Below are 16,245 nucleotides of genomic sequence, written 5' to 3'. Positions count from 1 at the left end.
ATGGCAGATAAAATGAGGAAGAAACCGGCCCTCCTTCCTCCCTGCTTTCTCCTCCGAGGTGCCATGTGGCCTCCGTCTAGGGTCGATTGTGTTTTTCCTAAGCTGTCACCAACAAGGCTAAACGGACTGGGGTGACATGAGCTTTTCTTCAGCAATGTGCTGTGGCCTTCCGCTGTCCTTCTGACGCCACTCACGGGGCCGTTTTGAGGAGCAGAGCCTGTCAGAGGGCATCGAGGAGGTGTGTCCGCACAGCCAAGCTGGGCAAGAGTGGGTTTACCTGCAGGAAGAGTATGGGGGTGAGGAGACAGCACCTTCCATGGGAAAGGAGGGAACCCCCCCCCCACTGCCCTGGCAGGAGAGAGAGGGCTCCGGGCTGTGCACTGCTGGAACCCCTTTTATCACAGAAACAAGAACACGTCTTGGAACTGTTAACAGAACCTGGTGAAGGGCACTCACCATCCAGTGATTCACTAAGTTCAACATGGTTCCCCGTTAGAAGAATCAAGAAGAGTGTGTCCTGGGGGTAACTGCAGCCTTGGGGGAGGCGCACCTATCACCCAGCCGGTTACTCCGTTGTTGTCAAAGCAGCCCCTCATAGAACCTCTGTGTCGGGTAGGAAAGAGTATCTTTTGGGGTAACTTCTGCCAGATGGGGGTGTTTACCAAGAGAGCTAGAGGAGATCTCAGCAGTGGTGATGGTCCAGCTAATATTTGGGGCCACTTGCCGTATCTGAGGAGTGTTATAAAATACCATCTCTGGGGGCACCTGGGTGGCTCAGTGGGTTAAGCCTCTGCCTTTGGCTCAGGTCATGATCCCAGGATTCTGGGATTGAGCCCTGCATCGGGCTCTCTGCTCCACAGGGAGCCTGCTTCCCCCTCTCTATCTGCCCGCCTTTCTGCCTACTTGTGATCTCTGTCTGTCTAATAAATAAATAAAATCTTTTAATAAAATAAGATACCATCTCTGGATCAGCATGTTCAGAGAGGCCCCAGGACAAGCCCTGTAACTGGTGGGACCAAGAACAGATCCCCGACCTGCTCACAGCAGGGCCAGGACCTAAATGAAAACCCCCTCCATACCAGAGGGAATAGGAAGAGGTTCTTTAAGAGTTTGGTTCGGTTTGGTTTTCCTTAAGAGGTGTTTACTGTGGGACCCACAGAAGTACTGAAGCTTATTCATCAAGTACGCTTGGGAGGGAGACACCCCCTCCCCAGATGCGTCTGTCTCATGGTTTCCATAGGTCCTGGTACTGGGAGAGGAAAGGGTGGTCTGACAGTTGAATCACAAGGCAAAGAAGCCAAGCCAATATTTGTGCACAGAATCCCGTTTGGATTGTGTTAATAAGTAGCCCGTGAGTGTCCGTGTGAGTTAGCTGCTGCTTTGGATCTGAATTGACTGGAGCTTGTCTGGGTAACAAGGAACTTTTCAAGAGGGCGTGGCAGAGGGTGTCTTAAGCCTGGAAAGGCAGCGGTGGGGAACTACTGAGTCATGAGAGTAATTTGGGCTTATTTTCTCACAGTTCTGGGCAAGCCTGAAATCAAAGTGTCATCAAGGTGGGTTCCTTCCCGAGGGCTCAGAGGGACAGTCCGTTCCATGCGTTGCTCCTAATTTCTCTTGGTTGCTGGCAATGCTTGGCATTCCGTGTCTCGGCAATGCTCTGCCTCAGTCTCTACTTCCACCTTTAAAAGTTCTTCCCTCCATGTCTTTGTCTCCGCGTCTAAACTTACTGGTCCTTACAAGGGCACTAGTCCTGGGGTTAGGGCCGACTCTAATCAGTGTGACCCCATCTTGACTTAATTACATCTGCCAAGGACCGATTTCCAAAGGAGGTCACATTCATGGGTCCCAGGTGGTTGTGAATTTGGGGGGGGGACACTATGCTTCCCACTATACCATGTAGTGAATTTTCTGGATTTGAGGTCCCTGCCGGGTTCTTTCTTTCTTGCCTCACTGTACGGTTTGTATCATCATTGAACATTAATATTCTGAGGCTGAAATCATTGCTTAGCCGGGCAGGTGGAAGGAATATGACAGAATCATGGACCTAAATGGCACAGCTGCAAATGTATGACTGTTTAACTTACTTGAAGGAAGAACAAAGGCCGTGAAGGTTGTGATTTTTGGAGTTCTGTTGTTAATGGTTCACAGAGTTAGCTGGCAGGCAGGGTCTGTGTCTTGTTACAGAACCCAGAGAGTTTTTCTTGTCCTTAGCCAAGGACTGCAATTCTATCCCTAGAATCTCAGAAGTTTTGAGCTGTGGGAGACCTTTGGCATCATCTACTTCTAACCTAATCCTCTCATTTTCCAGATGAGGTCTTTAGGGCCCCCAGAAAGGTTAAGTGACTTACTCAAGGTCACTGGCTAGGAAGGAGCAGGGCAGGCGCTAGGACCCAGGTCTCAGAATCCCAAGGCTGGAGCTTCTCCCAGCCCAGGAGGGGCCAGTCTCTCCCAGCATCTGTGTCTCCATCTCAAAATAACCCCCTTAGCCATAGGAGAGCAGTGAGAAGCCGGGGGCCCTCGCACAGGTAGAAAGACTAGTCAAGTGTGTTATAGAAACTGAGGCACTAAAAGGTCCTGTCCAGGTGGGCGTTTTGTGGTACATTACACCTTGGGTTTTCTTGTTAACGTAGAGACTATGCACAGAATTTTAACTATCAATGACAGCATTTTATGAGTAAGTCCACTCCTAAAATGACCAGTGGGAGAAGGGGAGGTGCGCTGAGCTCTGGTGTGCAGTGAGCTGAGCCCTTCCTTTCATGGAGTTGGGGGGGGCAATGCTTCCTTTCCATTTTGCACATGCCCAGCCCCCCTGCTGTTCTGTGGGACTCCTTTTCCCCACCTGGGCTGCCTGATACTCATATTAACCGCATGATGCCTGCCCAGAAAAGGGAGAGGGGGCACACGAAATAGTATAATGGCAGCTTATTTTGTTATGTCTGGACCAAGTTCAGAATATTAATAGTTCGTGGCAGGTCGAACTTGGAAAGAGAGAACACCATAAAAATGAAATGCAGCAAGGTAAATTAAAATGCATGTCAAGGGTTTTGTTCTGAAATTGCCAGTTAATTAATGCCTGGTTTTATACACACAGACACATACACACACGTGTGTGTATATATATGGATTTAGTATGTATATTAAATACGTATTTATATATAATTCATATAAACTGTACATACACACGCACACACTCTCACACTTACAAATGTTCCTTCTGGGGGCGCCTGGGTGGCTCAGTGGGTTAAGCCTCTGCCTTCGGCTCAGGTCATGATCTCAGGGTCCTGGGATCGAGTCCCGCATCGGGCTCTCTGCTCAGCAAGAAGCCTGCTTCCCTCTCTCTCTCTCTCTGCCTGCCTCTCTGTCTACCTGTGATCTCTCTCTGTCAAATAAATAAATAAAATCTTTAAAAAAAAAAAAAAAAATGTTCCTTCTGGACCCTATACTCAAGGCCCAGTTGTAGATCCAGCTGCTCCATAAGTCCTTCCCTCCTTCATTTTTTTCCTAGATGCATTTATTCTTGTCCCCAAATTTCCAAAGTATAGAGAAGCCTGAGATAAACGTCTTTTCGGACGCTCGTGCACTGTTGGCAAGAATGCAAACTGGCGAGGCCACTCTGGAAAACAGAATGGAGGTCCCACAAAAAGTTAAAAATAGAACTACCCTATGACCCAGTAGTCACACTACTATGTATCCCCAAAATACAAAAACACGAATTCAAAGGGATACATGCCCTCCTTTATTTATTGCGGCATTATTTACAATGGCCAAGATGTGGAAGCAGCCCAAACATCCATCAGTAGCTGAATGTGTAAAGCACATTGGTGTACCTGTATATGCAATGAAATACTACTCAGCCATCGAGAAGAGGGGACTGTGGCCGTTTGCAATGATGTGAATGGAGCTAGAGATATGATGCTGAGCCAAAGGTCAGTCAGAGAAGCACAAATACCATATGGCTTCACCCGTGTGGAATTTAAGAAACAAAACGAACAGAGGAGAAAAAAAGAGAAACAAACCAAGAACCAGACTCTTTACTGTAGAGAACCCACTGATGGTGACTGGCTGGAGGGGAGGGGGCTCAATGGGAGAAACAGGGGATAGGGATGGAGGAGTGAACTTGTGATGAGTGCTAGGTGTTGTCTGGAAGTGAATCACTGCATTGTACCCTTGGAACTAATGCCACACCATATGTGAATTCTACTGAGATTAAAATAAGCATTTTAAGAAAGATTAACTTCTTTCCTCCTTAGGTGAAGTGAGAGTTCTGCTTCACTGTGGTTCAGTGCAAAGCTTAGCATCGTGCTAGGCACACAGTAGGTTGCCAGGTCCTTGAGCCACTCAAGTTCAAGGGAGGTGGCCCTGGGGACATGTGGTCGAACTGCCCCGCTTCTTGGGACTTCTGGTTCAAGCCTCGGGTAGAGGGTGGATCTCTGGACCATAATAATTACAAATCTCTCAGGGGATTGCCTTCACTGAACTGAATTCCAGTTTAAAACCCTTGATGTTTTTTGAGGGTTGAGGAAATTAATTCTCTAGTGCATTTGCTATTAAAAAACATTGTAGGAGGACATTGCCTATCACATCCCTCAAGGTCCCCTTATATAAAGTCCCACAGAGGGTTTTTTTTCCTTTCTCTCTTTCTTTCTTTTTTTTTTTTTTAGTGATTCTGTGCCAGAAAAGCCCAGCTTCCCCTTGTTATCTGTCTTGCTTTCTGGGATCAGAGTACAATACACATTACCTTTCTTTCTACTTTGGAAAACCAGGAGTTTAACTGGGTTTCCCCTCTTTGCTCTTGTAGTCAGAAAGCTCAGGTCCATTCTAGGCTTACTCACATCCGTGATTGTTGTGTGTGTTCACAGAGGGATTTTTCTCGTCTAGATGTTCATAATTCCTTCTTAGATTTTTTTTAAAGGTTTTACTTATTTATTTGACAGAGCGAATGCACAAGTAGGGGAACCAGCAGGCAGAGGGAGAAGCAGGCTCCCCGCTGAGCAGGGAGCCTGTTGGGGGGCTCGATCCCAGGACCTTGGGATCATGACCCAAGCCGAAGGCAGCTGCTTAACCAACTGAGCCACCCAGATGTCCCCTTCTTAGATTTTTTTAGTTGTTATTTTAAGGCTTTTTTCTAATAACATTATTATTATTATTATGAATTTGAATATGAAAAGAAAAAAAAGAAAAATTACCTATACTGTAGTGGCCCAATGACTATGGTATCCAGAAGATTTGGGTATACAGTATTTCCTCTTCTATCATTAGAAATTGCAGACTAGGGGCACCTGGGTGGCTCAGTGGGTTAAAGCCTCTGCCTTCGGCTCAGGTCATGATCCCAGGGTCCTGGGATCGAGCCCCGTATCGGGCTCTCTGCTTGGCAGGGAGCCTGCTTCCTCCTCTCTCTCTGCTTGCCTCTCTGCCTGCTTGTGATTTCTCTCTGTCAAATAAATAAATAAAATCTTTAAAAAAAAAAAAAAAAAGAGAAATTGCAGACTAGGGGCACCTGGGTGGCTCAGTCACTTAAGCATCCATCTCTTGGTTTCAGCTTGGGTTGTGATCTCAGGGTCAAGCCCCACATCAGGCTGTGCTCTCAGCAGGGTCTGCTTGTCCCTCTTCCTCTGCTCCTCTCCCCACGTGCATGCTCTCTCTCTCCCTCTCAAATAAATAAATATTCTTTTAAATTGCAGACAGGAAGAATCTAGAAATAACAATGACTTAAACATGGAAGGGATTATTCTGTCCCGTAAAAGAAACCCAGAGGTAGGCAGTCTAGGTCTGTCATGGTGGCCCTATGAAATCACCAGGGACCCCAGGCTTCTGTCTTTCTACTCTGCTGTCCTCTTAACATGGCTCCTAGAGCAACCTCAAGGTCCCTTCATGGCCCAAGGTGGCTGCTGGGGTTGCAGCCACATCGTCTGCATTCCAGGGATACATGAAGGGAAAAGCGTAGAAGAAGAGTTAACCTCCTGCCTTTTAAGGAGGCTTAAGAGAACTTAGAGAACTCAGACCAGCACCTTCAGAACTGGTTAGAATTTAAATGTGGACTCACCTACCTGCAAAGGCAGCTGGGATCTATAGTTTTTTCCAGTGGGGCAGGCCCATTTCCCAGGTCTCTTACTAGGAAGGAGAGACTTTGGGGAAGCAGTCAGCCATCTGCCACAATTCTGGGTTTTTCTACATACATTCCCATTCAGCGTCCTGTTGGAACCTCCTCAAATAGTTTGTGGAAAAAGGCATAGATAGATAAACATCCACATGAATAACAACAAAACGCATCACATCTTTTTTTTTTAAAGATTTTATTTGAGAGAGAGAGAGCATGAGAGGGGAGAAGGGGAGAAGATCAGCGGGAGAAGCAGACTCCCCACGGAGCTGGGAACCCTACAAAATGCTTCACATCGGATGTACCACTCTGTCTTTCCAGAATTTTTTCTATGAATTTATTATTTATATATATTCTGATTAGTGTAGGTTTTGAATATTCAGTCAGTGCAGACTGATCCAGGGCCAGAGGGATCTTAACACAGGTTTCTCTAATGGTCGGATGGCCACAGGAACCACTCCGGCACCATGAATGATTAAGCAGGCAGGGGGCGGGGGGAGGGTCAGTGTTGGGGGCATGATAGGGAGTGGTGGGGACTGTGGCAATACGGAGGTCGCAGGCCCTGTCTGGAAGGGGCAGCTGCCTCTTGGCTCCATCCTTTATTGCCAAGTGAGAACACAAGCTCAGTGTTGCCAGATCTTCTCTTTCCCTCTCTGTCTTTTTTTTTTTTTTTCCCAAGAGGAACCAGAAATTCAGATTTTTATCTGAAGTCCCCTGGTGTTTATAACTTGGAGGCTAATGAACTTAATTTTGTAAAATGCTGGTCAAACACAACGCTATCCCCTGGGCTGCTGACTTTGGCTCTTTGGTCCGTTCGATCCTTGTTCTTCGGCTGGCAGCTGAGCCCCAGAAAGGTCGGGTGCCTTGTGATGTGGCTGGAGACTTTGCTCTTCAGTCCCCACCTCAACAAAGCCTGGTCTTCTGTGGCTAATTTGTCTCAGAATATGAAGAAATAATAAAATTTGAGGTTGAGCAAGACTGCTCTGAAGGTTAATTGAGTCTCCCCTTCAAGCAGCTTTCATTTACTTTTAAAGTCATTTTGATGTGGTGGAATCCAAGAACTGTGGGCTCAGATCCCAGCTCTGCTGTCACCGCTGTGTGACTGTGTGCAAGCCACTATTGTCTCCTCTGTGTCTTCTGTCCCTTCGGTTTTCTTTCTTGCCTGCTTCTCCCCCTCTCTCTCTCTTTACTTTTCCTCCTTACAAATAGCACAGAGTGAGGGAGAAGAGGAGGGCTTCTGGAGCCAGATGTGAATCCTGGTTTCTCTACCTACTAGCTGGGTGGCCTTGGTTGGGCAAGTCACTCAAATTTCCTATGCCTCAGTTTTCCCATCTGTGAAATGGGAATAATACTAGTACCTGCTCCGTACGGTGCAGGAAGGATGGCATAGGTAGGTAGCATGGACAGGACTTGGTGCATATAGGCAGCGCCGTAAAAACGACGGCTTGCCCCTCCACCCCACCCCTCTCTGTTTTCAGCTTTGGAAGCCATGTATTTGCAGCACAGCAGGCCCTGCTCTGGGTCCCCACTCACACAGCACACTTTTAGCTCCTGGCCGCCCTCCACAGCCAGCCCCCAGCCCCGATGCAGACCTGGCAGGCAGTGTGACTTCCCACTCTATGCTTCCAGCGCTCTTCTGCTCCCAGTGCCGGGCTTCCAAGCCCTTCTCTCTCTCAGCTCATGTTTTATCTGTTGCTGCTCTGTGTTTGGGAGACAAGGGATGCATCAACCCACGGCCGTCTCGACCTCAAGCGTTGCTAATGTGTGATTTCCTCTGTCACCCGCATGATAGCTCTCAGGCCTTTCTGAAGATGACGTTGTAAGATAAATCACGAAAGCCGTATGCGTGTGCTTTAGCCAGAGTTCTGAACGCAACAGATAACTTGTCCCCGAAACCAAAGAGCCTGTCAGTTTGTGGCTCTACAAAGACGTCCCCTGGCAGGTTTGTTCCAGTGGCCAAGGGCCGAGAGTGTGACATATGCGTTAAGGAAAGCAATGATCTTTCTCCCCAAAGACCTGAAAGGAAGAGCGACTTAGACTGTGCTTTTATTTTAATTAAATTGCTTCTTTCTCATCTTTTAAAACATGACTGTCCAATCTTTTCAGCTTTTAGGTTAATTTGAATAAGAGATCTGACCCGAGCGGCCCGGCTGTACAACTCTTCAAGGACAGTCAATCTTTGTGGTAAAGAGGAAGAAGGGACATAGGTACGTATGGCCCAGACTTTCAGTTTTGTTTCTCCTCCTCACTTCCCCTTATGTTAAGAAGTAGTGAGGAGTGCCTGGGTGGCTCAGTGGGTTAAAGCCTCTGCCTTTGGCTCAGGTCATGATCCCAGGGTTCTGGGATCGAGCCCCGCATCGGGCTCTCTGCTCAGCAGGGAGCCTGCTTCCCTCTCTCTCCCTGCCTGCCTCTCTGCCTGCTTGTGAACTCTGTCTGTCAAGTAAATAAATAAAATCTTAAAAAAAAAAAAATTAGTGAGAGGAAGTGGGGAGGGAGGGGCTTCTTTTTAATTCCATAAAATTTCAATTCTTGACCAACAAGGAAACCGGTAAGCCACATGCTGCATTTCTTGGTTCTCTTTCCAACAAAGGGGACAGGAAAGACCATGTTACCAGAATCACATCAGAGAGACTTTAGAACTCCTGCTGGATCTTGTTTGGGGCCCTTCAGTCACCAGACTTATAAATCCGTATTAATGAACAGCAGCTTCTTGAATTTTCATCTTCTGCTGGTTTGATTGGCGTAGGCGGTGGTGGGGGGGGGGGGGTCTCCCGTGAGGTGCGGGACCAGAGCTGCAGGGGAAACCCAGGGAGCACTTTAGGTGCTGTGCACATTTTTAGGCCGCACACCCCATGGAGAACCTGATTAAATCTGCAGATTGTCAATCTCAGGGTGGTGAGATCGAGCCCCATGTCGGGCTATATACTGAGTCAGAGTCTCCTTGAGATTGTCTCTCTTTCTCTGCCCCTCCCCAGAGCACATGAGCCCTCTCTCATTCTCTCTCAATCAAATAAATAAATCTTTAAATCTGCAGATCCTTGCCAAAGAAAACCACATACACATAAGCCTTCACATATAATTCCAAGGGATTCCTGGACCCTAGAATCCTATAGGGATCCCACAGACCTCAAGTTAAGAATCCTGTTTTAGGGGGTTATTAAATAGACAGCCTTAGGGGACACGGCCCCAGAGTGAGATGACACATCTCCAGAGGTTAAGTTTTAATCCTCTGAAATGAAATTTAAAAATTAAACATGGACATTGAAAATGGACCGAGCCAGAAGTTAGGGGTTTTTTGTTTGTTTGTTTTTTTAAAGATTTTATTTATTTATTTATTTGACAGACAGAGATCACAAGTAGGCGGAGAGGCAGGCAGAGAGAGGGGAAGGGAAGCAGGCTCCCCGCTGAGCAGAGAGCCCAACTTGGGGCTCCATCCCAGGACCCTGGGATCATGACCCGAGCCGAACGCAAAAGCTTTAACCCACTGAGCCACCCAGTCAGGCACCCCCAGAAGTTAGGTTTTAGGGCAACTGTCAGATCATAAAGGGTCAAAGGTCGATACAGCTGAAAACGTATTTTGATTCAAAATCGTGTGGGATACATTTTTTTTTAAATTATTTTCTTGCCCCCATAGTAGAAGGCTAGTTGAGGCCTCATCTTTTTTTTTTTTTTTTTTTAAAGATTTTATTTATTTATTTGTCAGAGAGAGAGAGTGAGCACAGGCAGACAGAGTGGCAGGCAGAGGCAGAAGGAGAAGCAGGCTCCCCACAGAACAAGGAGCCCGATGTGGGACTCGATCCCAGGACGCTGGGATCATGACCCGAGCCGAAGGCAGCTGCTTAACCCACTGAGCCACCCAGGCGTCCCAAGGCCTCATCTTTGATTGCCTTTCCTCACCGAGTTGGAACCCCTGCCAGAGGCCATCGGCAGTGTGGTCCGTCCTCTATTTGCCAACGTCATCTTGACCTTAGGAAAGGCTTTCTCGGACCCCACTGGCCTCGCTGGCAGTCTGCAGAGAGTTCATTCGGTCATGCCCCGCGCACGTTTTCAGGAGATTGTTTTGTCTTGCCCGTCCTGGCTGCACTGTGGGCCACCAGAGCTCCCGAGCTGACTGTTTTTAGCAGAGGCTACCTGACACTGTTCCAGGGAAGCTGTTGCCATAGCTACCTCGGCTGTGAGTTACCATTTTCTCCTTTTCGTTCAGCTCGTGGTTTCCCTGATTTTTAACGTAACAGCTAATGTTCTGCTTTTCTGCTAAGCAGGAAAAAACTGGGTTTTCATTGCTGTTGCTTCTGTTGTTGATGTTTGGTTTTATGTGTTTGGAAGGGGTGTGTGTGTGTGTGTTGTGTATAAGGTAAAGCTACCTCAAAAGATAAAATATCAGGAGAGCTTGGGGAAAAGCCAGACCTGCATACACATTCTCTACACCCCCAATTTTTAATTTTGGTCTGGATTTTGGACTAATGGCTGTCGTCCATGAGGATAGGGAAAGAAGTTGGCTGAGTTCCATTTCACACTGCCTGAAACCCAGGCTCAAGGATGGCTGCCCCCCCTGGGTGGAGTCTGAACTTGTCTCTAGCACTGGGGCTGCCCCTTCCCCCCACCCCCACTGGGAGCAGATGGCAGAGTCAGGCCCCGCTCGCTTTGTCTCCCAGGCTGTAAACACAGTGCTTCACACACACCTGGTACAGAGCCACTCAAGGCTGCCAGCCCATGGAAATCAGGGGACCATCTCCTGTCCAGCTTGAGCCTCTTGGGCTGGACTTGTTTCTCCTGCTCCCCAAAGGACACTATTCTCAGCATTTTCTAGTTTGCTCATCTTCCAAGTGCTCACCAGATTAGAACCAAACCAAACCTTACCCAGTTTGTCAGTGCACAAGACTGTGATTTCGGTTGTTGCCAGTCCTCTGGTGGCTTGAAGGTCCTGATGACAAGTCACCCTGGGTGGCCTATGGACATAGCCAGATTGTGACATGTCACCGTGGGCTCTGCCCTTCCTCCCTGTACTTCTAACCCTAGATGTGTGCTTCTGCTCCCCAGCTCAAGATGAACGCCATGCTAGAGACCCCCGAGCTCCCGGCCGTGTTTGATGGGGTGAAGCTGGCGGCCGTGGCTGCCGTGTTGTACGTCATCGTCCGCTGTTTGAATCTGAAGAGCCCCACCGCCCCGCCTGACCTCTACTTCCAGGACTCCGGGCTCTCGCGCTTTCTGCTCAAGTCCTGTCCTCTTCTGACCAAAGAGTGAGTAGACCCCACGCCCACCGGGCGCCCCCCACCCCCCACTGGTCTGTTTGGTTGGTACAGCGTTCAGAGAAGACTCCTTTCACGTTGTGTCCTTAAGGCATCCATGTAAAGTAGTGTCTTTGGTGTTAAAATAGCCACGGTCTCCATACCAGCCTGGTGTTCGAATCCTGGAGGGGAGGGGACGGGGGGAGAACTTCGTTGCCTGGAAACATCCCTTTTTCCACATGGTGGTGGCCACATCTATGAGAAGGGCCTTGCAGAGAGCAGTAGTCATTTTTAGGTAGATACAGAAAACTTGGACAGTGTTCTAGACCTTTCTCAAGTGCACTGTTGCCAGTCCTAGGGCAGAGGAACCATCCTCACCTAAGATGATAAGCAAAAAAAAAAGCACAGATTTACGGGTTGGGTACTCTCCATCTGCATTACTGAAAAATGTACTAGATGTCGGCTAAGAGAATACTTGAATTGTGAGGGACACAGGTTTCTCTGTGAAGTCCCAGGACCGTATTTTGGAGGGGGCGAGGGTGAGCACTGCTTCTGCGAGAGGAAATGTTGTGGTGAAGTAACAGGAATCTTCATTCTCTGTCACCCCTGTTTTCTAGAGGTGCGTGGTTGAATTTTTCCCTGTTGATGTTCTCTCAATAACTCTGTCTTCCCTCGGGGCTCAGGGCCAGCCCGGGGCATGAAACATGAAGCATTCCCTGCTGTCCTGGGTCTGAATTCCTTCCTCCTCGCTCATCATTGCTGCTTCACTGTTTGTGCTTCTTCAAACAGATGACGTTCTGCCAGGCGTGCCTTAAGATGGGAGCTTCTTCTAGAACTATCTTACTAAACGGTGTCCCCTCAGCATGAGGGCGAAACTCAGTGGAGTTTCTAAGACTCAATGGATAGTAATAGGAGCTTTCCCCTTCTCCTGACATAACTTTTCACCCCCTCTAGGGGGTTGGTGACATGGGGTCAATGATTGTCTTCTAAGAGTGGACAAGTGCCCAGCAGACACATCTGGGAGTTTGGGTTCTTGCTTTGTCTTGTGCAGTCGTCTAGTCGATTTTCACATGCTCTTAGCCAAGGGCAAAGAGCTGCCGTTGTGGGCTTTGGGTGTTTGAGGTTTGTGTGGAGTTTTTTTACTTTTAACAGCAGTGCCAGGACTCGAAAGTTATTATCAAGTCGAGAGTGATGCGTAACTCTGTCACATTGCCTAATACTTGGAAGTGCCATGTACAGTATAAATGTCATCATGTTGACTTTGAAACTGCTCCTGCTAGGGGGGCTGCCCATCACCATGCAGGTCGAGTAGCCCCACAGCCGGGCATGAGACCAGGTGTTCTTACTCAGTAGTGTACGCACTGACAGAGCTCCTCACCACATGGGGGGTGTGCAGAATCTGTATGTTTTCCACGTCGGCCAGCATTTTTCATTACTGCTTGATTTAGAGAATTCACTAGTCCAGACTGGCAAGTGACACTTGCACCTGCTCTCACATTGAGTGGGACCCAGTTAGACCCAAGTTCCTTGGCTATCCCATTTTTAGAGAAAAAAGCAAAAGTATTGAGTCAACATGTACATGAAGAGTGTAGATGAGTGCAAAGTTCTCCCAGCATAGGTTCCTGAGTCACCAGGGGAAGCCACGGAAAAGTGGCAGTCGTCTGGTCTCCAGAAAATCATCGCGGATGGTCTGATCCCGTACTAATTATTCAAAGTTTAAAAAAAAAGTTGATTATGGCAGGTTTTTACCTCTTTTCATGTTTTCCTTTAAAAAAACAACCCAGAGGGCGCCTGGGTGGCTCAGTGGGTTGAGCCGCTGCCTTCGGCTCAGGTCATGATCTCAGGGTCCTGGGATCGAGTCCCGCATCGGGCTCTCTGCTCAGCAGGGAGCCTGCTTCCCTTCCCCTCTCTCTGCCTGCCTCTCTGCCTACTTGTGATCTCTGTCTGTCAAATAAATAAATAAAAATCTTTAAAAAAAAACAAAAACAAAACCAGAAATATTAAATCCAACAGTCCTCTGTGCTCTTTTTCTGCCCTAGCACACTGTCTCCCTGAGCCTGAAGTGCTGGTATGGTGCCACATGCTGAGATGGCCCCACCCACTCCCCTGGTCTGGAAGTGTGTCCCTGGCCACAGATGTCCTTGAACCCCATGGAAGTGTCCAACCTTGTTGTTAACCAGTCACCCACTCCCTCCTGGTAAAACCCAAATAGGGAAGGATGGAGATCAGTGTCAGTTACTTAGCTATGGTTTGAAGGTAGGTGCAAAGGGACGAGTTGCCTAGAAACTGTTTCCTTCCAAGACCTGTCCCTTTGAGAATAGGACCAGCCTCCTTTCAGCATGTTGGAACATTACTTAAACAGCTAAATTCTAAACAGACAAGCTCTTGGACTTGAACATGACAAATGATCAAAGGACAAAATGATTCACTATTTCTCCTCCATCTTTTAACTAACCTCTTATTTTATTATTATTATTTTTTATTTATTTATTTATTTATTTATTTATTTTTTAAGTAGCCTCCATACTGGAGCCCAGTGTGGGGCTCAAACTCATGACCCTGAGCTCAAGACCTGAGCTGAGATCAAGAGTCAGATGCTCAACTGACTGAGCCACCCAGATGCCCCAACTAACTTTTTTTTTTTTTTTTTTTAGATTTGAATGTTAGGAATAACTATATCCTGCCCTCATGTAGCTTATCAGCAGAATGTTTTCATGTTACCCTCTTTTGTCCTCATTCCTGCATTTTGAATTTGTTGCGTGTCTCTCGTAGACATTATGCATTTAAGCTTCTTAGCAACTTTGAGGTTGGACTCATTTTTCCTCTCATTTTGAGGAAACTTCCCAGGAGAAGAGAAGATAACTGAATCCAGCATTGGTCCCCCTCTCATCCACAGGGTGATGGACAGATTCTTGTCAGGATATAGAGGGAGAGGAGGGAGCAGAGAACAGCAAGGGGCTGGCCTGAGATGAGAATCTTTAGCAGGACGAGCCCCCGAGTGGCCTTCCAATTCCCACGTGACCCTCTTTCTATTTTAATCACTCTGTCAGAAGCCACTATCTTTGAAGTTCTCTGTGTCACATTTCTGTAATGGCCTCTCATATATTTGAAGCTGAGGACAGGAAACATGTCTGTTATGGGTAAAAGTGCTTCTCCTGAGACTTTGAAGATTTTTTTTTTTCCTAGAGGAAGCCTGTCTGCAGCCTTCACAAACAATCGTCTGGGCTAGAAAGTTCAGTTAACTGATTTACTGCAAGCTAATGGTGTCACCCAGTAACGCTGACTGAAGACAGCTGCTTATCATGACCTACGTGTGGTATCAGAGCATATCTCCCTGCTGCTCTGGGAAAAAAAAACTGATGAAAGGTGAAGATTGAAAACACGTTATGAGAATAAGGATTTTTTTCCCCTCCCTTTAGCATTAAAGTTAGTTTTTGAGTCTATTTCAAGATCGTCTATCCAAAGATACATTAGAAATGCATCTTTTAATGTCTGGAGGAAAACTGTTCTTACATGGGATGATGTGTCTCTTGTTCACTTAGCAACAGATCAATATTTACCTAGTGATTCACTTTTTTTGTTCTCAAGAAATGTTTGCTTTCAGTGGAATAAGCAGACTAAAGCTTGGCTCAGAAATTATGAGAAAATCTAGATGATGCTACAAATGTCCACTTTTTTCTGAATTAAAAATTTAATGCATATTCATTTTCTAAAACTGAAAAATAAAGCACATGAAAATCGTCTGTTAATTCTCCTACTCAGAGATATATCCCATTATTACTTAGGTGATCATCCCTTTGGGTCTCTTTGTTCTACAGATGCGCCCTCTCCCCTGCCCAGAGCAGGGGTCTGTATGTGTTGGGTGGCCTGCTTTATGCCATGGACATTTGCCCACAATGCTATGTATGTTCTAACATTTGATTTTTAATAGCTGCAGAATTCTGTCAACCATTCAAATTTCCTAATGGTTGTTAGCAGCAGTGGTGTAGACAAAAAGGCCTGAATTGAAATCTGGACTAGAATGGAAACCTAGGTCTTCTAAACTAGCCACAGAAACCTGGACCAAGTGACAGCCCTCCTCGCCCTCGGTTTCCTCCCGTGTAAATTGAAACAGGCAGCACGCCCGTGATGTCCTTTACCACGAGTAACCTGAGTCTAGTATCACTGTTGTCACCAAGCATCAGATAAGTCCGCTTAGATGAAGGACCCTAGGGTGGGGGTCGTGGCTACAGAGTAAGGACAAGAACCCAAAGAGAAGGTTTTCTTATGTATCTGCCCTCTCCTATTTCCATCCCTTCATGTTCTAGGACGGGCTGGCACTAGCCCCCTTGGACTTTTTTTTTTTTTTCTTTAAGGACCGTTTTTTTCCCCCCAGTCTTTTTTTTTTTTTTTTAGATTTTTTATTTATTTATATGACAGACAGAGATCACAAGTAGGCAGAGAGGCAGGCAGAGAGAGGAGGGAAGCAGGCTCCCTGCCGAGCAGAGAGCCCAATGCGGGGCTCGATCCCAGGACCCTGGGATCATGACCCGAGCAGAAAGCAGAGGCTTAACCCACTGAGCCACCCAGGTGCCCCTCCCCCAGTCTTTTTTGTGCATACATGTTTATTATTTAACAAAGTGAGTTGATACTATAGAAACTGTTCGGCAGCTTGAAAATTTCAATTAGAAACATATTGTGTAAAAAATTCCATCGATAACTTAAATTTAATGCCATTTCATCATATAAAGTGTCATATTTAACCAGTTTCCTCTTTTACTGAGCATGTGTTCTTCCATTTTTACATCTTTGGAATTATAACCATTGCTGTGGTAAATGCATATATAGATCTGATTGCTTCCTAGAGTAAATTCTCTTTAATATATTTGCTATATAAAAAGATATGCTTAGTTGTAAAAAAAAAAAAAAAAGAAAGAAAGA

At 46.7% G+C, this 16,245-nt stretch overlaps 1 protein-coding gene across 2 annotated transcripts in view; it reads left to right on the top strand.

The window, feature by feature from the left end:
* The window catches only part of ABHD2 (abhydrolase domain containing 2, acylglycerol lipase), a 102,758-nt gene that overhangs the window by 17,075 nt on the left and 69,438 nt on the right, over positions 1-16,245 (top strand). For both annotated transcript variants that reach the window (XM_047735780.1, XM_047735779.1), the window contains exons 2-3: positions 8,204-8,304; positions 11,138-11,337. In XM_047735780.1, coding sequence (XP_047591736.1) covers positions 11,144-11,337 — 194 coding nt within the window. In that variant the 5' untranslated portion in view covers positions 8,204-8,304; positions 11,138-11,143. The remainder of the gene's footprint in view (positions 1-8,203; positions 8,305-11,137; positions 11,338-16,245) is intronic.

This window comes from Lutra lutra, chromosome 7 (genome assembly GCF_902655055.1).
Source record: "Lutra lutra chromosome 7, mLutLut1.2, whole genome shotgun sequence".
Taxonomy (NCBI): Eukaryota; Metazoa; Chordata; class Mammalia; order Carnivora; family Mustelidae; genus Lutra; species Lutra lutra.
This window is presented reverse-complemented; position numbering and strand designations above follow the sequence as displayed.